Source organism: Oncorhynchus masou, chromosome 17 (genome assembly GCF_036934945.1).
Source record: "Oncorhynchus masou masou isolate Uvic2021 chromosome 17, UVic_Omas_1.1, whole genome shotgun sequence".
NCBI lineage: Eukaryota > Metazoa > Chordata > Actinopteri > Salmoniformes > Salmonidae > Oncorhynchus > Oncorhynchus masou.
This window is the reverse complement of record NC_088228.1, coordinates 24953120-24973312: the sequence shown is the minus strand read 5'-3', so window position 1 is coordinate 24973312 and position 20193 is coordinate 24953120. Positions and strand designations below refer to the sequence as shown.

The 20193-nt window shown below is 44.5% G+C and overlaps 1 protein-coding gene across 3 annotated transcripts in view; it reads left to right on the top strand.

Annotated features, from left to right (window-relative positions):
* The first annotated feature begins 434 nt into the window (after nt 1-434).
* The window catches only part of LOC135558758 (collagen alpha-1(XVIII) chain-like), a 38573-nt gene continuing 18814 nt past the window's right edge, over nt 435-20193 (top strand). For 2 of the 3 annotated variants that reach the window (XM_064992852.1, XM_064992851.1), the window contains exons 1-18: nt 435-1072; nt 4632-5188; nt 6873-6947; nt 7298-7360; nt 10459-10582; nt 10835-10872; nt 10993-11193; nt 11320-11346; nt 11450-11512; nt 11604-11681; nt 11775-11834; nt 13169-13300; nt 13516-13611; nt 15450-15503; nt 15605-15631; nt 18824-18952; nt 19060-19119; nt 19232-19267. In XM_064992852.1, coding sequence (XP_064848924.1) covers nt 760-1072; nt 4632-5188; nt 6873-6947; nt 7298-7360; nt 10459-10582; nt 10835-10872; nt 10993-11193; nt 11320-11346; nt 11450-11512; nt 11604-11681; nt 11775-11834; nt 13169-13300; nt 13516-13611; nt 15450-15503; nt 15605-15631; nt 18824-18952; nt 19060-19119; nt 19232-19267 — 2133 coding nt within the window. In that variant the 5' untranslated portion in view covers nt 435-759. The remainder of the gene's footprint in view (nt 1073-4631; nt 5189-6872; nt 6948-7297; nt 7361-10458; nt 10583-10834; nt 10873-10992; nt 11194-11319; nt 11347-11449; nt 11513-11603; nt 11682-11774; nt 11835-13168; nt 13301-13515; nt 13612-15449; nt 15504-15604; nt 15632-18823; nt 18953-19059; nt 19120-19231; nt 19268-20193) is intronic. The other variant, XM_064992853.1, reaches the window with a different exon arrangement.

The following is a 20193-nucleotide window of genomic DNA, read 5'->3' as shown; positions in this document are numbered from 1 at the left end:
CACGATTCTATATGTATTGTGATTCGATACTGCGATGATATTGCTATTTGATGCTCCAAACATGTTGCTCACATTAGGTCTGCTGCAGAAACACATAAGCGAGCCATAATAAAAAATCATTTTGATCAGTCATGGAAATAAAGGTGCTGAAAACTTGTTGGCTTACTTTTTTTTAAAGAAAATGGAGAACACACTACAGGATCAAAAACACAAGAGTTAATGTCACGGTGCCCTTATGTTTTTTATATATTTTTTTACTGAAAACTGTTTGTTTAGTAAGCAACAACTGTTGATGGCCAGCTCCTACATTTAAGCTGTACTAGGGATGATGGTAATGGGATACAGACGGGGATGGCATTACTGAAGGGGGCTGTGGCTTACAGCTGGCACTTACATCCTCTTAACACACCCACCCACTGTGATGGGAGCCAGAGTGAAGTGAGCCAGACGTGGTGTAGAGCTGCTGCTCTTGCTGTGCTGCCTGTGAAATAATAAGTCTGCGTGGTGCTGAGGGGGTCTGGAGCAGGGGTCACCGCTAATCACAGAGCAGAGCAGAACAGAGAGAGAGAGCGCACAGTTAGAAGCAGGCGAGAGAGAGAGCAGATAGAAGCAGGGAAGAGAGAGAGAGAAGCAGGGAAGAGAGAGAGAGAGAGAGCAGATAGAAGCAGGGAAGAGAGTGGAGCATGAGAGCTGATCTGTGAACATACTGGAGAACATACATCTTAAGTTTTTAGTCGGTAGTTGGAGCATCAAGACAGGATGACTGTCCTGCGTCTGTGCAGTCTGCTGCTGCTCATGGCTCCTGTTCATGGCCAATGGTGGAGTGTGCTCTGGGGGAACGCACAGGAGATGACCACAGAGCCCCCCACCACCGAGGTCCTCACCACCACCAAGGTATTTTGGACAATGGAAGGGACAGAGGTGGGCCAGGTGGGGACCCAGACAGAGGTGTACACTACTGCACCTGTTCAGAGTACACCTCTACAGAGCACACATGAGCCCGCAGATGCTGGAACAACAGAGATCAAGCCCAAGGCTAAGAAAATACCTCTGAAAATGTGGAAGAGTCGTGGTGAGTTATTCTGTGCTGTGCAGGAGTCGAGGAACACCTGGAGTGTGCTGGGTGAAGTAGTTTCAGGTTAATTTCCGTTTGGGATTCTGTCCAAAAAAGTAGTATTTTATGTTGTGTTTAAAGAACAAACACTTCTGCGACTGGTTTCTACACTTGGCTTGAACGTTCAATGAAATAGAACCAATGCTCTGTGAGGTCTCAGTCATCGACTTAGCATAATGCTTTAAAAACTTCCCCTGAAAGAATCTAAAGACCCTGACAATGTGGCAGCTGTGGAGCTGTAGACTCATGGTGGTCCATTATTTTTTGTTAAAGTAGTCTCAAGCTGATACTTGTAGTGGGATCATGACAGGGATTCGGAAGTGAGTTCCCTCACAGCCTGCTCAAGATTACTGAGCGTGGCTAAGCATTTTTAACTTGTCTAATTGAGGTTGTGCATTGTTGAGGGGAGCAGGTTTCCTGCTAGCTCCTTGGTTTCCAAATTAAATCCCTATCACATGATATTAAAATAATAGGATTAGGGCCAATAGCCTTCCTGGAACCTGAGGAAATTAGGGTCTGAGGAGTGTGAGAATTGTTTCAGAGCCCTGCTGGGCTGGATTGTTGGGTGAGAGAGAGTGGGGAATGGAGGACGGACGGATGGCTGAGGTATGGGAGGGAGGATTGATATCAAGAGGCTGGAGATGAGAGGAGCAATACAACTTTTTCAGAATTGAAATGAATGGTGCACCAGTTATAGTGTTGCCTGACTAGAATAATTCAGTACATAGACTCCAAGAAAATCACTGGACAAAGAGAACAAAGTTGTGTCCACATTCTGCAAGCTCTCTCAGAATAAAATGTGTTGTTAACTTTTGTAGTAAACCATGAGTTTCATGAGGGCTCTCCTGTCTATTCCTCTGTCTGAGCTGTACTGTAGGTGTTACACTCTGACAGCTTCTCTCCACAATGTGCCTGTCCAAGGAGGATGTCGGTCTGTCGATCCAGCTTTGATTATAGCCGGCCATCGACAGTAACTCACTCTCCCAGACATCCACTCAGTATGACAACTTATGTACAGAACTTTAGACAGTTCACACCATTCACCCGTACGTTATTTGCATTACTGTGTCGATATGCTAAAACAGGCAGGGTCCTTATTTGCTGACGTCAGATGTATGTCTGGATATATTCCTACCAAACTATTTTACGTGAACTTCTGATCGATCTTTCTCTGATCCCACTAATAGATTGGCTTGGTTGTGGCAGTCTGGGTTGTGTGAGGCTGCATGTTGTGGGAGGCATTTGTTCCGAGCGGAGGATGTTCAAACACTGTCACCCTCCTCCCTAATTGGCGTGTCTTTTCCCACTTTGCTAATTTGAGGAATTACAGACCCAATCAGAGACCATGTCTAGTCTGTGGGCAGAGAGGCCCACTGATGTGTAGATGAGGGTTAATACTTGACCAGACTGAGGTGAAACCAATGGCCAAGAGGTTACCACGGTGGAATGTTGGGGCCATAATGTTCGCCAAGGGAGATGAACAGCATGTGGGGGAGAATGGAGAGAATGTGATCGACTGGTATCTTTCTCTGCTAAGCCCTCTTTCTATACGCCACGATGATAGGCCCCTCAACCCCAATTGAAGGCTTTACGGCAAGTGTCTGTAGGTTATGTTGGGGAGCATAATGGTCTGGACAGGGGGGTTAAAAATGAGTGCAATGAGCCATAGGTGAACTTTTGACTCTTTAAGGGGTCGTTAGTCTCAGTGATGAGGATAGATGGATTTGGGAGACCCTGGCCACATCGGTTATGGTAGAATGAGATATTATTCCTATACTGTGCTTGCACTCTTTGGTATGGTTTCCAGGACACAGTTTAAGCCTAGACCTGTACTACCCACATTACAAATTAGTATAGGATTCACTGTAGGGTTTTTGCAGAATTTAGTGTTTTTGCAGACTAAAGTTTGCAAAAACACTACAGTTTATTCTGTAGTATTTACTGTAGTATACTGTAGTGTTTACAGTTAACTTCAGTTAAAATACTGCAGTAAAAGAACTACAGTATATAGTTTGAAGTATACTGTAGTATTTCTTCAGACTGTACTATACTGTAGTATTTACTGTAGTGTTTTTGTTTTATTATCACATAGAAGTGGAGGCTTTCTCCTTCAGGACACCCACTGGAGAAATACTGAAAGAGCACATTTGCCATAACCTGTAGGTAGGTAAGTAGGTAGGTAGAACTGGGATCTGATCAGATGGTTCAGCACTTCGGCTCTTTTCTATAACCTGTAGGGAACACAATATAATATATATTATTATAATATGGTCTATACTTGGCATATAGGTTTCTCACTGATGGGTGGCTCAAATTGTGTTATGAGTAAGGGGAATGGGCATGGTATAGTAATTACTATTGTAATTAGTGTTTTTGTGGATTGAAGTATTCTGTAGTATTTACTGTAGTGTTTTGCGGACTATACTACACTGTAGTATTTACTGTAGTGTTTTTGCAGAATGTAGTATTTTCTGTAGTATTTTATTATCTTTGACATAGAAGTGGAGGCTTTCTCCTTCACGAAACCTACAGGAGAAATACTAAAAGAACACATTTCCCATAACCTGTAAGTAGGTAGGGAACACAATATGTGGTATATACTTGGCATGTAGGTTTCACACTTATGGGTGGCACAAATTGTGATATGGGGGAGGGGAATACAAATTAAATACTGTAGTATTTACTATAGTTTAAAAGGTTGTGTTTTTGTGGACTGTAGTATTTTTGCAGACATTACTGTAGTATTTACTCAAGTTTTTTTTGTGGCTAATACTGTAGTATTTACTATGGCATTCTACAACATTCTATAGTCTGTACTACACATGATCGAGGTGTAAAAAACATGTTCAATTTAGAATTTCCATTGGAAGTGCTTTTTAGCCCAGGACTAGGCTTAATCTGTGTCTGGAAAAGCCTACTTTTGTGTTCAGTGCATACAACCATGCAATAGTGATTGTGATGATGCCCAGGGACTGATCACGGTCAGGTGACAGCACATACATACGTGTATGATATTGTCTGCTAATTGACACTGGAGGAGGAGTTCCATAAAGGTTCCAGTGACTGAGGTTCTGACTGCAGTGGTGAAGTTACGTAACCTGATGACGTACAGTATGGTGACACACCTTGATGAGAGCATTGGATGTTATTGTGATTTTGAGTTATGCTGATAATGGAAATGGTACTGATATCTATAGTAATACTGAGCCATCTATTATATTTACATGTTAGTCATTTAGCAGACGCTCTTATTTTGAGTGACTTACAGGAGAAATTAGTGTTAAGTGCCTTGCTCAACGACCCATCAACAGATTTTTCAGTCGGCTCGGAGACTTGAACCAGAGACCTTTCGGTCACTGGCACAACGCGAACCAGCGACCATTCGGTTACTGTCCCAATGCTCTTAACTGCTAGGCTAACTTCCACAGTGTTTTCTATACAGCTTTAGGCTCATACACGTGATTCTGTTCATTGTGTTTTGATTTCAAGATTCTGTTGCGTTTCCTCCTACTTACAGAGCATGGTTCTACAGGCCACCTAGACCTGACTGAGTTGATCGGAGTGCCACTCCCTCCCTCTGTCTCGTATATCACCGGCTATGAGGGCTTCCGGCCGGCCTACAACTTCGGTCCCGGCGCCAACATCGGACGCCTCACCAAGACCTTCATGCCCGACCCTTTCTTCAGGGACTTTGCCATCATCGTCACCATCAGGCCCAGCAGCAACCAGGGAGGGGTGCTGTTCGCCATCACTGATGCCCAGCAGAGGGTGGTGCAGCTGGGGCTGGCACTGACAGCCGTGGAGGATCAGACTCAGAGGATTCAGCTGTACTACACCGAGGGGGGCCAGGAGTCCTCACACAACCAGCAGGTAGTGTCTTTCAAGGTGCCTGATATGACCAAAAAGTGGACAATATTCACTCTGTCAGTGGAGGACCAGGAAGTGGGCCTCTATATGGACTGTGATGACTTCCAAGCAGAGACCTTCCACAGGAGCAGCCGCCAGCTCAGCTTTGAGCCCAGCTCAGGCATCTTTGTGGGCAACGCTGGAGGGACTGGCCTGGAGAGGTTTGTGGTAAGTCGGTGGTTGCTTCTGATCATTTTACAGTACCATGTCACTGAGTTTGTGTGCTGGGTTTTGGTGGGTTGGGCTCTCTTGCTCTCTCTCTCTCTCTCTGTCTGTCTTTGCACAAATGACTTGGACTGTGTGGATTGTGAGTCCTACTCTGTTTGCCCAGTCTGTGTTAGCGTGAACATTACTCAATTAACATGATAAAAGACTCAATGGTCATCTGTGTTGAATTAGTCTTAACTGCTGCACTAAAAGCTCCACAGCTGGGACATCTTCCCATTCGCTGTGCACAACTTGTCTAGCATACAATATCGGATTTCAACAAGAATGTTTAGGTGTATCATATACAATGATTCATGAATGAATGTGCTCGGTCATTGATTATAGTCACTTGATCACAGTTTCTCCGAATCAGCTCATATAAGGTTGTATAACTCCGGTCCAAACATCCTGACATTTGACAGCCATTGATAGTCTGTGTCCTGATGGGAGGTCCTGGCAGTTTCTCAGAGAGGAAGGGAGAGATCAACTTTGTTTAATAAACAGACCCGTGGTCAGCTCTGCTCCTCACATTGATGTGTCCTGTGATGTCTGTTCCAGTTTTTTTGCTTCTCTGAAAAGAGAAACGGAGGAATTAAGGGGGTGATAGTCGTGTCTGGTCTAGTCAAAACAATATCTCCCAGCTATCAAACATTGACTGTCATCTAGTGTAGTTAGTGAGACCATTGAAATATGTTATATCTAGAAAGAGAGAACTATTCAGCTAGTTCAATATAACCAATGAAAATATTCCTATTAATAATGTTGTTTGTTGGGTGTCAGAGCAAGAGCAAAATTTCCCCTAAAGCCCGCTTCTATTAGGTCAAACACTGAGCTATTTACTTTATGTTCGTATTCTTCTCTTTTATTATTTCTTATTGTTGTTGCTTTGTTGAAAAGGAACCTGCAAGTGAGCATTTCTTTTTGGGCGGTGTATACCGTTTGTACCCTGTACATGATATGACTAATAACTCTATGATGAAGTGAATGGGACTTTCTCCATGCCCCTAAATGAACCATCCAGCAACATGTTTTATTAGTATGCTGCTGTGCCTTGAGAGTTCTGGTGTGTGTTTTGGAAAGTGGTTTCCATGGTGACAGCAGCAAAGTGGGCAGCTTTACCTTTTGTTGTTGTGAGGCAATTTGGTGATGGACTGGCGAGGGGCCTGAGAGGGCCAAGAGGGGTAAACCACAGTCAGTCAGTGCAGAGGGGCCAGGGAGGGGTGAGAGGGGAGAGAGAGAGGGAGAGGAGGGGGTAGAGAAGGCGGTAGAATAAGGGGGTCCCACAGAGCCAAAAGAACACTGTGGTCTGTCATGCTGGGTAAAACTCTGTGTGAAGAGATAGCTCTGGCCCATCAAAACCAGCCAGGACAATAAAGCTACGAGGTTTGTTCTAATGCAGCCTTGATTCGTTTCACTCTCTCTCTTTGGTCTTGTGTTCTGGCGGTCTTTGTCTCTCTATGCAATATTGTGTCTTGTGATTTTACAGCAGTAAATGTCGTAGGTTGCTGTGTTCCATACAGACTGACTGTGGGGCAAGTATTTTACATCCCACTGATCCCAGATCAGAATCTCTCTCTAAGTTAGCTATATCAGCACAATAACTCATTGTCATACATCACATATCTCTTTCTCTCCTTCTGTACAGGGCTCTATCCAGCAGCTGGTGATCAAATCAGACCCCAGGGCTGCAGAGGAGCAGTGTGAGGAAGATGATCTCTATGTGAGTGTTTACACACCACAACCTGACAATACACATTCAGTTCTATTGATATGTATGCATCCATAGCCTTGAGCTCCTGACATTCTTGAGTGTTTGGCTGGCAGGACTTTTATCCATGGCTTGACTTTGCATAAAGATGGCTCCCTCTAGTGTTCAAAATAGGGAATACTAGTTGATTTTCACTTTAACTGGCTCTCACGCACATCCATAGCTGCCACTACTCTTGCCTTTCTTCGCCTAAATTATGTGAATTAAGAGTTCTCTCTAGTGGTTAGTTAGGGAAATTCTACTTCTAGGTCACTGGTGTCAATATCGTGTTTAGATGGGTGGTGATGTCTTCTGTATTTCAGGCTTCTGGGGATGGGAGTGGGGCCGAAACGAATGACATGAAACGAAGAAAGGAAACAGCAAGGGTGAGCATGGGGTGAGAGAGATTGCACAGTGAGAGTCTGTCAACGGACACTGGTTGAGCAGAGGTGAGAGAAAGAACATCCACCCGCTCAACTAAGATTGGCTTGGACAAGGAACGTCGCTGACTGAGCAACACTGACATGCAGTGGAGCATCTGTCTGTTTTATCAGTTTCAATTTGTACTGGTACAAAACACAAGTACGTAATAGTGAACACTTGGGGCATATATTCCAGTAGAGGGATTCAGTTCCTCTCTCCCCAGTTACTAGCCTGCTAACATTGTTGCACTCGCTAAGTCTAAGAGTCCTAAGCCTTGTTACATGTCTGTAACCTAAATGAATGTGTGCATTTATTTGGGGTATCAGCATTTGAGGACTGTGTTGAATGCACATCACTGCATGGAAAGGCACGTTTACGGCCCTGCACACATCCAGTATATTGCCGATAACGGACTCCATGTGTGAGGGCGTGCATATATCGGAAACGGTTCAGTAAATCCCCTAAAACGGCCACACACATCTTGAAATTCCAATGCACGTTTAACGCCAGTTGCAATACATCTCCGCCCAAGTCTCATCCATAAGTATCAGTAAATAACCGTGTACTTGTTTAAGGCTGTGCTTATTCGCCGCAATGAATGCTAAATCAGTAGTGGCTGTATGCCACTGGAATATTAGAAACACAATTATTGAATTAGTGAATGTATTATCACCACACCTCAGGGTTCCTACACTTTTTTTCCCTAAAAAGGTAAGTACCACTACCAAGGTGTTCCCTACATCGCAGTTCCTTGAATAAAACACAAATCCACTTAAATCACATCTTGAAGGACAATCGTTTATTTCAGCAGAGAGAAGAATAGTCTCTGCATTTAGGCTAAGCAGGGCCTGAAACTAAAGCAACCACTGTGAAGGAATCTTGCCAGTACTCTGCTTGATTTTTATATTTATTTTACTTTCATTCATCTTTACATTACAATTGTGGTGCTTACATTTGTGTAAACAGGTAAGCACCAGATTAAGGAAATATGAACGAGCCTATTCAAAATTCAAGGGTAAACAAAATAAATCAGATACAGTACTGAGAGTCATCCAGCGTCGCCCAGGGCGAGCATACATTGTGGTTACTGTAGGGCTATAGTGTTGAGGGTAGAAGACCAGATGCTCTCGGACTATGAGAGAAAACAGTCAGATGAAGAAAACACTGCTACTCCAGCTGCTCTCTCTGGAGTGATCTATGTCTCCTCCAGGGCCAAAAAGTCAAGGGACTGAAGGGCAGCATAAGCTGAGATGAACTCGCCATTTTGACCGCAGATCCAAACACTGCCAAAGACCCAGAATTCCACATGGGTTGTGCGCAGGGTACAGTACATTTAAAGGGTTGCAGACAAGGGGTGGGGAGCATCTGCAAAGCCTACAGGGAGAGGTGTGAACAGGTATAGAAAACACATTGTGGACAAAGCTATCAAAAAAACTATTAGATCTGTAAATAATTAAGATACTAAAATGAGAGTGTTGTGGAGCCATCCTCTTAACACTAATTGCCTAGCAGAGGTGAGGAGCACACCTCCATTTACTCATTGCTGATTGCCTAGGAGAGGTGAAACCACTCCCCTTCCAATACAGCCATTGATGACCAAAACAAATCACCCTGCCCATTGATTGAACTATTTGCAAATGATGAGCAGTCAGGAGTTCACACACCAAATAGCCTACTGGGAAGACAGGCAGCACTTAAAATAGATGGCCGTAGCTAGCAAAAAGACAGTACTAGACCACAACAGATATAGACTAAATATATACTTATCACTCCTGGACATAACGGATCCTCTAGGTATAAAATGAAGCACACTGAAATGGACCCTGATAAGCTGGTTACATAGACTCGGAAAAGTAGTTACTGTAGCTCACTCATTTTTCACTCAGTCAAAAACACTTAAATTATACATCAAAATGAACAGACAACACAATTTATAACGATCTCTAGATTTTGAAAAATAAACCATGTTTATAAAATGTTACAAACCTGAAAACAGGATAAATATGCAGACATAGTTGGCTTCTCTTCCACCACATGACAAAATAGGGAGTCACACACCTACAGCTGTCGAACATTTACCTGACATGCACAGTCTGAAAATGTCCAGGAATTTATTATCCCAGTTATTCCCGGATCACGCAAATGTTTAGGGATGCATGGGAGTGTGCAAGAATGCATAGGAAATTCCCACCCGCGACCGTGCACCTCAAATTTCACAGGAATATAGCAGATCTGATTTCACCCAGAATCTCTGATTTTCATGCAGTGCATGTGCCCAGGACACCGCAACCTACCGAGTTCAGGGCCAGTCCAAGCGGATTATAATTCGTTCAGATGTTGACGAAACATAAATATGTACAAAAAGGAAACATACCAAACTAAAGACCTCATGGCCACCAAACAAACCCAGCAACCTCTGACTGAAGATCACCTTAATTGGCAGCACTTGGTGTGCTTATCAACCAGGCTCAGCATTTGGACAAGGTAGCTGCTGCCCCCTGTGGGAAGGGAGTGTGGAAGTATAACCTGGATAGTGTGTTTGTCTATGGCCTAACACTAATGTTCCCCCCATATTAAGTATTTGCACTGGCCTTTGATGTGTCTGTTATGTCTACTGGTAGCAGTGGTTGTTTATAAGGAACATGTGGCCAACCACCACATCCTTGTCAATAGGAAGCAAACCCAGATACAGTGTCTGTTTCTCTTCCATTCCGGGGGTGCTCCAGATTCTGGCTATGTGTAAGCTACATTCGCTTTCATCCTCCCACCACTAGCCTTGTAACACACTGTACTTGTCCCAGAATGTCATGTCACTCTGCCCTTAAACAACCCACAATCTGACCCCAATTACTACAAATAAATATATGATGTAAGCTGTCTGTTCTTATTATTTTTTCTTGATTCTCGTCCAAATGTTTTAGATCGCTAGATGTTTCCTGTATATTTAAAATAAGTTGCACATTGTTTTACAAATTTACTTACCTCTCTCTCTCTCGTGTACTCTCTTTCTCGCATTCTCTTTATCTCTCTCTCTTCCTCGTAAATGTTTTTCTCCCTCCAGCCAGAGGACATGCTGAGCGTGCCTGTGCGAGCCCCGCCCACAGAGTCTCCGGAGGTGGAGCTAGATGAGTACTCAGGACACCTGACCCCCACAGAGGAGGCCCATCAGGAGATGCATGTCAGAGGTGGGGAAGGCAGGTTCACCATGCACTTATCCTATCATCTTATGGCAGTCCAGGGAAATAACTGATGAGCTCTTGATTTAACTCATCCGGTGACTATGTCAACTGTTATTGGATTTTCTCTTTGCATTGATCAATCTTATCTGTCGTTCACTGGTTAATATCGTTGGTTGAGTACATCATATATCCCTACCTGGTTAACATTATTGAAGCCTCATTGGTTAATCCTATTGGTGTCTCTTGTTCCTCTCTCAGGACCCCACCAGACAGAGGAGCCAGAGATGTCAGGGGATGTAAGTAATAGCTCTGATGTTACGTGCCTCAAAACCTGATGTCCCTTAAATGCTTAATTAATGATTCAGTATTTAATACATCTTCTTATACAACATTCTCCTCTTTGTGCTGATCATCAGGGTGGAACTCTTAGCCACAGACTGAAAGGAGAGCGAGGAGAGCCTGGGCCTATAGGTCCTGCTGGTCCCCGTGGCCCCCCTGGCCCCCCCACTCTCTCTGAGGGTAGAAGGTCTGGGCACCGCCAGCCAGGACCCAGAGGCCCTCTGGGGCCTTCAGGGCCAACAGGGGCCCCTGGGGTGCCAGGGAAGGACGGACAACAGGTGAGCTTTATGTCATTATAATCTTCCATTACTCTGTGATCGTAGTACATGTTTGATTATGTTTTCTATTATCTTCACTTGACAAGACTGAAAAGATAAATCAAAGGAGTGTTCAATTTTTTTTAGGGAAGCAAGGGTGAAGATGGAGATCCAGTGAGTAAATCTGGTCTTGTATCAAATTTGTACTGTTCTGTCATGGTCATACATAAATACTGTATGTCTTAAGAAATGACAGAATCTATGGCAATACCCACAGGGACAGAGAGGACCTCAAGGTTTCCCAGGTTTGGCAGGGGAGGTTGGAGTCAAAGGAGACAAGGTACAGTAATAAAAGATGTTAGAAGGAAAAATGTATATTCAATGTGTGTGAGATAGGCAGTTAGTCATACCCTTTGTTCTCTTCTGTGCAGGGGGACCCAGGAGCAGGACTACCAGGGCCTCCAGGCCCCCCTGGACCTCCCGGACCCCTCAGATCACACAGTGTGCCAGTGGGTAGCAGTGTAACATCCTGAAAACATTGGGTTGAACTGGGGATCAAGTGGGGATTCGTCTTTAACTGCCTGTTTTCTGTTGCATTGCAGTATGGAGAGGATGCACTCGGCTCTGGTTTTGGAGACCATGACAATACAGAATTGATCAGAGTAAGAACGTTTATTCTGCTGTCAGCTTATCTGTTATGTTTTTCTCTAATAAAATGTCTCTAGGAGGAGTATTTTAGCCACATACTGCCAGCCTGATCTCGCAAGATTTAATTTACAAAAATCATTGCTACACATCAGGCTTGAAGTAAGAGGCTACAAGTGTTCATCTCTTAACCTCTTACATCTATGGGGGCGCTATTTCATTTTTGGATGAAAAACGTTCCCGTTTTAAACAAAATATTTTGTCACAAAAAGATGCTCGACTATGCATATAATTGATAGCATTCGAAAGAAAACACTCTGACGTGTCCAGAACGACCAAGATATTCTCTGTGCGTGCCCTAGAACGTGAGCTTCAGGCAAAACCAAGATGAGATGGCATCCAGGAAATGATCAGGATTTTTGAGGCTCTGTTTTCCATTGTCTCCTTATATGGCTGTGAATGCGAGAGGAATGAGCCTGCCCTTTCTGTCGTTTCCCCAAGGTGTCTGCAGCATTGTGACGTATTTGTAGGCAGATCATTGGAAGATTGACCATAAGAGACCACATTTACCAGGTGTCCGCCCGGTGTCCTGCGCCGAAATTGGTGCGCAAAAGTCACCTGCCAGTATTTTTCCATGGGATACAGAGAGGAAAGCAAGCTTCCACGAACTGCATATCAATGAAGAGATATGTGAAAAAACACCTTGAGGATTGATTCCAAACAACGTTTGCCATGTTTCGGTCGATATTATGTAGTTAATCAGGAAAAAGTTTTACGTTGTAGGTGACTGAATTTTCGGTTCGTTTCGGTAGCCAGACGCAATGTAGAAAACGGAACGATTTCTCCTACACACAGACGCTTTCAGGAAAAACTGCGCATTTGGTATGTAACTGAGAGTCTCCTCATTGAAAACATCAGAAGCTCTTCAAAGGTAAATGATTTTATTTATTTGGTTATCTGGTTTTTGTGAAAATGTTGTGTGCTAAATGCTACTCAAAATGCTATGCTAGCTTTGCATACTCTTACACAAATTAGTCAATTTCTATGGTTCAAAAGCATATTTTGAAAATCTGAGATGACAGTGTTGTTAAGAAAAGGCTAAGCTTGAGAGCAGACGCATTATTTTCATTTTATTTGCGATTTTCAGAAATCGTTAACGTTGCGTTATGCTAATGAGCCTGAGGCTTTAGTCACAAACCCGGATCCGGGATGGGGAGTTTCAAGAAGTTAATGTTAAACATGTGCTATGGCATCACATATCCAACAGGTGGTGTTGTTTCCTCTGATCACCTACTGTATAGTTGAGGCCAATCCACTATAGTGATGTGATAATTTTATGATTTTCTCCTAGGGTCCTCCTGGCCCTCCAGGTCAACCTGGCCCCCCAGGACCCACCAGCCCCTTCAACGCCTCGGAAGGCCTGTTCACTGGACAACCAGGTCCTCCTGGCAGATATGGCCTTGTTGGGAAACCTGGACCTCCGGTGAGTTGTCTATCTCATGTTCTCCCTAATATCCATTATTGATGTTTCCACCTGTTACCACTCATTTTCAACTGTTATTGATGTTCCCACCCTTATTTTGCATTGTAAATGTTATTTTATACTCTTCTGTATGTGTATGCATTGTAGTTGACAGTGGTTTCCTCTCCACTCTCTGTTGTTATTGACCTGGTTGTCCCTGGCCTTTATTTTTTCAGGTGAATGAGGATTGGTTTAGTGGTTCTGGCTTGGGCTCTGGGTTTGACTCTGAGTTTGGCTCAGGGTTGTTCGGCTCTGGGCTTGGTTCTGGCGAGGTATTCCCCTGGTTCCTTCACTGAACCAGTAGGCTTGAAAAGGCAGACTGTTCTCTCCAACCATGTTTTCTAACAGCCTGCGCCATTTAACTTACTGTACATGGGATGAGTGTGTGTGTGTCTTTGTGTGTGTGTCACTGGCATACCACACAAGGTCGGGGGCCCCACTAGCTCGGTGGGCCTTTTGTGCGGGGGGGGGGGGGGGGTATAGACAGTGTAGACATCAAAACTATGATAAACCACATATGGAACCATGCAGTAACCAAAAAAGTGTTTTTATATTTGAGATTCTTAAAAGTAGCCACCCTTTGCCTTGATGAAAACCTTGCACACTCTTGGCATTCTCTCAACCAGCTTCATGAGGTAGTCACCTGGAATGTATTTCAATTAACAGGTGTGCCTTGTTAAAAGTTAATTTGTGGAATTTTTTCCTCCTTAATGCGTTTGAGCCAATCAGTTGTGTTGTCACATGGTAGGGGTGGTATACAGAAAATAGCACTATTTGGTAAAAGACCAAGCCCTTATTATGGCAAGAACAGCTCAAATTAGCAAAGAGAAACAACAGTCCATCAAAATTTTAAGACATGAAGGTCAGTCAAACCGGAAACTTTGAACGTTTCTTCAAGTGCAGTCGCAAAAACCATCAAGCGCTATGATGAAACTGGCTCTCATGAGGACCGCCACAGGTCCTCATGTAAAAATAAAGAAAAACCCTTGAATGAGTAGGTGTGTCCAAACGTTTGACTGATACTCTACATGAACAGGTCACAAGCCATGGCAAAAATGATTAGAATTACAGGAAATTAGCTGTAAAATTACATTTTCTCTCAGCCTTATGGCAAAATGTGTAAAATAGACAGAAATTAGCTTTAAAAATGCAAAATTCTCTCACCCTCATTGCAAAATGTGTAGAATATCATGAAATGAGCTATAAAACTAAAATGTTTTCTCTCTGCCCCATGGCAATAATATGTGTGGAATTGCAAGGAATTAGCTTTAAAACAGCATCATTTCTCTCAACCCCATGACAAAATGTGTAGAATAGCATGAGATTAGCTATACAACTGCAAAATGTTTCTCTTTGCCCATGGCAAAATATGTAGAACCCCCCCCAAAAAAAAAATAACTTCTAACAGGGGTGGGAATTGCTCAGACCTTGTGGAGGCCCCACAAAACTGCGGTACGCCACTCCTGTGTGTGTGTGCGCACATGTGCCTCTGCTTTGAATTGTTTACCCATCTATGAAACCATCATGGGGTCTATGCTCATTCCCAATCCTCTCATTTAGCGGGAAACAACCCAGGTTTGACTTTAACGGCCTTGATGGACATTAAGCTTGAGCTATGTGCTTCATAGATCAAACATGGTCAAGCTACTGTACATTGGAGAGAACCTGCCTTTTTATATAAGTCTGTTGCCTGCGTGCTTTCACTAACTGCATTTATGGAGCTTGCCCTTTATTTTTTACAGTCAATGAGCCATGTTGTTCCTTCAGGAATGGCAAAAGGGACAATGGTGGCACAGGCTGGCAATGATTTATATTTGTAAAAAATGTACAACTATTTAGACAGAGGAATGTTATATTTTAATGCTGGAAAGTAACTAATTCTGAGGGATTCAATAAAGTTACAAAATAATCAACAATTACTATGTCGAGAAACCTTTTCTAAAGAATTTTTGAACGTTATCTTTGCAACAGTGTCTATGGTTGCTACTATCACTCGAAGGAAAGCAACACAGTCTTGGTCATGGTTGACTAGTCACTTGTGGGACCTGTTTGTGCATGAAATTCAGAGAGCGGCGGTTGTGACATCACATCTCTCTGCTGTTGATTTCAGGGTCAACCTGGTCTGGATGGGGATGTTGGGCCGACGGGGCCTAAAGGTCTGAAGGTAAGATGGTAGTTACTCTGGAGGCTAATGTCGGCATTTGATCCCCTATAACCAATTCCATTGCAAATGTTTACATTAACCGATCTCTCTTCCTCACATAGGGTGAACAAGGACGAGTTGGACCGAAGGTATTTCTAACCATCTGATAACTCAGTTATCAGTTAAATCAAATCAAATTTTATTTGTCACATACACATGGTTAGCAGATGTTAATGCGAGTGTAGCGAAATGCTTGTGCTTCTAGTTCCGACAATGCAGTAATAACCAACAAGTAATTCCTAAACTACTGTCTTATACACAGTGTAAGGGGATAAAGAATATGTACATAAGGATATATGAATGAGTGATGGTACAGAGCAGCATAGGCAAGATACAGTAGATGGTATCGAGTACAGTATATACATATGAGATGAGTATGTAAACAAAGTGGCATAGTTAAAGTGGCTAGTGATACATGTATTACATAAGGATGCAGTCGATGATATAGAGTACAGTATATACATTTACATTTACATTTAAGTCATTTAGCAGACGCTCTTATCCAGAGCGACTTACAAATTGGTGAATTCACCTTCTGACATCCAGTGGAACAGCCACTTTACAATAGTGCATCTAAATCATTAAAGGGGGGGGTGAGAAGGATTACTTTATCCTACCCTAGGTATTCCTTGAAGAGGTGGGGTTTCAGGTGTCTCCGGAAGGTGGTGATTGACTCCGCTGTCCTGGCGTCGTGAGGGAGTTTGTTCCACCATTGGGGGGCCAGAGCAGCGAACAGTTTTGACTGGGCTGAGCGGGAACTGTACTTCCTCAGTGGTATGGAGGCGAGCAGGCCAGAGGTGGATGAACGCAGTGCCCTTGTTTGGGTGTAGGGCCTGATCAGAGCCTGGAGGTACTGGGGTGCCGTTCCCCTCACAGCTCCGTAGGCAAGCACCATGGTCTTGTAGCGGATGCGAGCTTCAACTGGAAGCCAGTGGAGAGAGCGGAGGAGCGGGGTGACGTGAGAGAACTTGGGAAGGTTGAACACCAGACGGGCTGCGGCGTTCTGGATGAGCTGTAGGGGTTTAATGGCACAGGCAGGGAGCCCAGCCAACAGCGAGTTGCAGTAATCCAGACGGGAGATGACAAGTGCCTGGATTAGGACCTGTGCCGCTTCCTGTGTGAGGCAGGGTCGTACTCTGCGGATGTTGTAGAGCATGAACCTACAAGAACGGGCCACCGCCTTGATGTTAGTTGAGAACGACAGGGTGTTGTCCAGGATCACGCCAAGGTTCTTACGTATGCATATGAGATGAATAATGTAGGGTAAGTAACATTATATAAGGTAGCATTGTTTAAAGTGGCTAGTGATATATTTACATAATTTCCCATCAATTCCCATGATTAAAGTGGCTGGAGTTGAGTCAGTGTCAGTGTGTTGGCAGCAGCCACTCAATGTTAGTGGTGGCTGTTTAACAGTCTGATGGCCTTGAGATAGAAGCTGTTTTTCAGTCTCTCGGTCCCAGCTTTGATGCACCTGTACTGACCTCGCCTTCTGGATGATAGCGGGGTGAACAGGCAGTGGCTCGGGTGGTTGATGTCCTTGATGATCTTTATGGCCTTCCTGTAACATCGGGTGGTGTAGGTGTCCTGGAGGGCAGGTAGTTTGCCCCCGGTGATGCGTTGTGCAGACCTCACTACCCTCTGGAGAGCCTTACGGTTGAGGGCGGAGCAGTTGCCGTACCAGGCGGTGATACAGCCCGCCAGGATGCTCTCGATTGTGCATCTGTAGAAGTTTGTGAGTGCTTTTGGTGACAAGCCGAATTTCTTCAGCCTCCTGAGGTTGAAGAGGCACTGCTGCGCCTTCTTCACGATGCTGTCTGTGTGAGTGGACCAATTCAGTTTGTCTGTGATGTGTATGCCGAGGAACTTAAAACTTGCTACTCTCTCCACTACTGTTCCATCAATGTGGATAGGGGGGTGTTCCCTCTGCTGTTTCCTGAAGTCCACAATCATTTCCTTAGATTTGTTGACGTTGAGTGTGAGGTTATTTTCCTGACACCACACTCCGAGGGCCCTCACCTCCTCCCTGTAGGCCGTCTCGTCGTTGTTGGTAATCAAGCCTACCACTGTTGTGTCGTCCGCAAACTTGATGATTGAGTTGGAGGCGTGCGTGGCCACGCAGTCGTGGGTGAACAGGGAGTACAGGAGAGGGCTCAGAACGCACCCTTGTGGGGCCCCAGTGTTGAGGATCAGCGAGGAGGAGATGTTGTTACCTACCCTCACCACCTGGGGGCTGCCCGTCAGGAAGTCCAGTACCCAGTTGCACAGGGCAGGGTCGAGACCCAGGGTCTCGAGCTTGATAACGAGCTTGGAGGGTACTATGGTGTTGAATGCCGAGCTGTAGTTGATGAACAGCATTCTTGCATAGGTTTTCCTCTTGTCCAGATGGGTTAGGGCAGTGTGCAGTGTGGTTGAGATTGCATCGTCTGTGGACCTATTTGGGCGGTAAGCAAATTGGAGTGGGTCTAGGGTGTCAGGTAGGGTGGAGGTGATATGGTCCTTGACTAGTCTCTCAAAGCACTTCATGATGACGGAAGTGAGTGCTGCGGGGCGGTAGTCGTTTAGCTCAGTTACCTTAGCTTTCTTGGGAACAGGAACAATGGTGGCCCTCTTGAAGCATGTGGGAACAGCAGACTGGTATAGGGATTGATTGAATATGTCCGTAAACACACCAGCCAGCTGGTCTGCGCATGCTCTGAGGGCGTGGCTGGGGATGCTGTCTGGGCCTGCAGCCTTGCGAGGGTTAACACGTTTAAATGTTTTACTCACCTCGGCTGCAGTGAAGGAGAGACCGCATGTTTCTGTTGCAGGCCGTGTCAGTGGCACTGTATTGTCCTCAAAGCGGGCAAAAAAGTTATTTAGTCTGCCTGGGAGCAAGACATCCTGGTCCGTGACTGGGCTGGATTTCTTCCTGTAGTCCGTGATTGACTGTAGACCCTGCCACATGCCTCTTGTGTCTGAGCCGTTGAATTGAGATTCTACTTTGTCTCTGTACTGACGCTTAGCTTGTTTGATAGCCTTACGGAGGAAATAGCTGCACTGTTTGTATTCAGTCATGTTACCAGACACCTTGCCCTGATTAAAAGCAGTGGTTCGTGCTTTCAGTTTCACGCGAATGCTGCCATCAATCCACGGTTTCTGGTTAGGGAATGTTTTAATCAAACAATGAGACCTAAGTTCCTAATCATGTTGCTGACACGCAGTAACATCGACTTTATTGTAAAGTCAAAACTATACCATGTTCTTCATAGTCAGTTTAATGGGCCTATTCTTCCCTGCAGGGAGAACCAGGTGACCAAGGGTTGGCAGGAGCTACAGGGCTGAGGGGACCAGAGGGGAAGAGGGGTGACACTGGCCCTCGGGGGCTGCCTGGCCCCCCCGGACCCCCAGGAGCAGGATTGTTTGTTGAGGTGCTGTTTTGTTGATTTTACTGTTGAGTCAGTTTCCTAACATACGGTTGACTTGTTTTGTCTCTATTGATTCTGAATGCAACAGTGTTGTGTGTTGGTGCTTGCAGGATATGGAGGGGTCTGGGAAGAATGACATGCTCCTTGGCGTAGGACTCAAAGGCCCTCAGGTGAGTGAGAGTGGTGTATGTGTGTGTCTCCTGTAGTTTTTAAGTACTTGTAAATGGTCTTTCTCCTTAAGTTTTCATGAGAATAACTGTTATTATCTACTCTCTTCTATAGGGACCTCCTGGTCTTCCTGGCTCTGCAGGACCAAAGGTAGATTACAAACATGAAAATAACTAGGTTGTGGAATACAGGTGTAGGATCTTAATTTGATCTCACTGTTGTGGCAGGAAATGTCCTGCACTACAAGAAATGCTAACTTTAGTGTATTCAAGGTTTAAAAGGGCTTCTAAAGTTGTTTTTTTCCACTTTAACATTTCTGACTTGATTTGCCCTAACTTAAAATGGGACATTTTCAGCTTCCAGGAATTGTGTACAAATCCTTGCGACATGGGGCCATGCTGAAACATGAGGTGATAGCAGCGGATGAATGGCACAACAATGTGCCTCAGGATCTTGTCACGGTATCCCTGTGCATTCAGATTAACATCAACAAAAAGCAATTGTGTCCGTTGTCCATTGCGTTATGCCTGCCCATACCATAACCCATTGGCACCATGGGGCACTCTGTTCACAATCTTGACATCAGCAAACCGCTCGCCAACACGATGCAAAACACGCCATCTGACATCTGCCCAGTACAGTTGAAACTGGGATTCATCTGTGAAAACCACACTTCTCCAATGTGCCAGTGGCTATTGAAGGGGAGCATTTGCCCACTGAAGTTGGTTACGACACAGAACTGGTCAAGAATCTGGTGAGCACACAGATGAGCTTCCCTGAGATGGTTTCTGACTGTTTGTGCAGAAATTCTCCAGTTGTGCAAACCCACAATTTCATCAGCCTTCCGGATGGCTGGTCTCAGACAACCCGCAGGTGAAGAAGTCGGATGTGGAGGTCCTGGGCTAAAGTGGTTACATGTGGTCTGCGGTTGTGAGGCCAAATTCTCTAAAATTACATTAGAGGTGGCTTATTGTAGAGAAATTAACATTACATTCTCTGGCAACAGCTCTGGTGTACATTCCTGCAGTCATTATGCCAATTGCACGCTCCCTCAAAACTTGAGACATCTGTGGCAT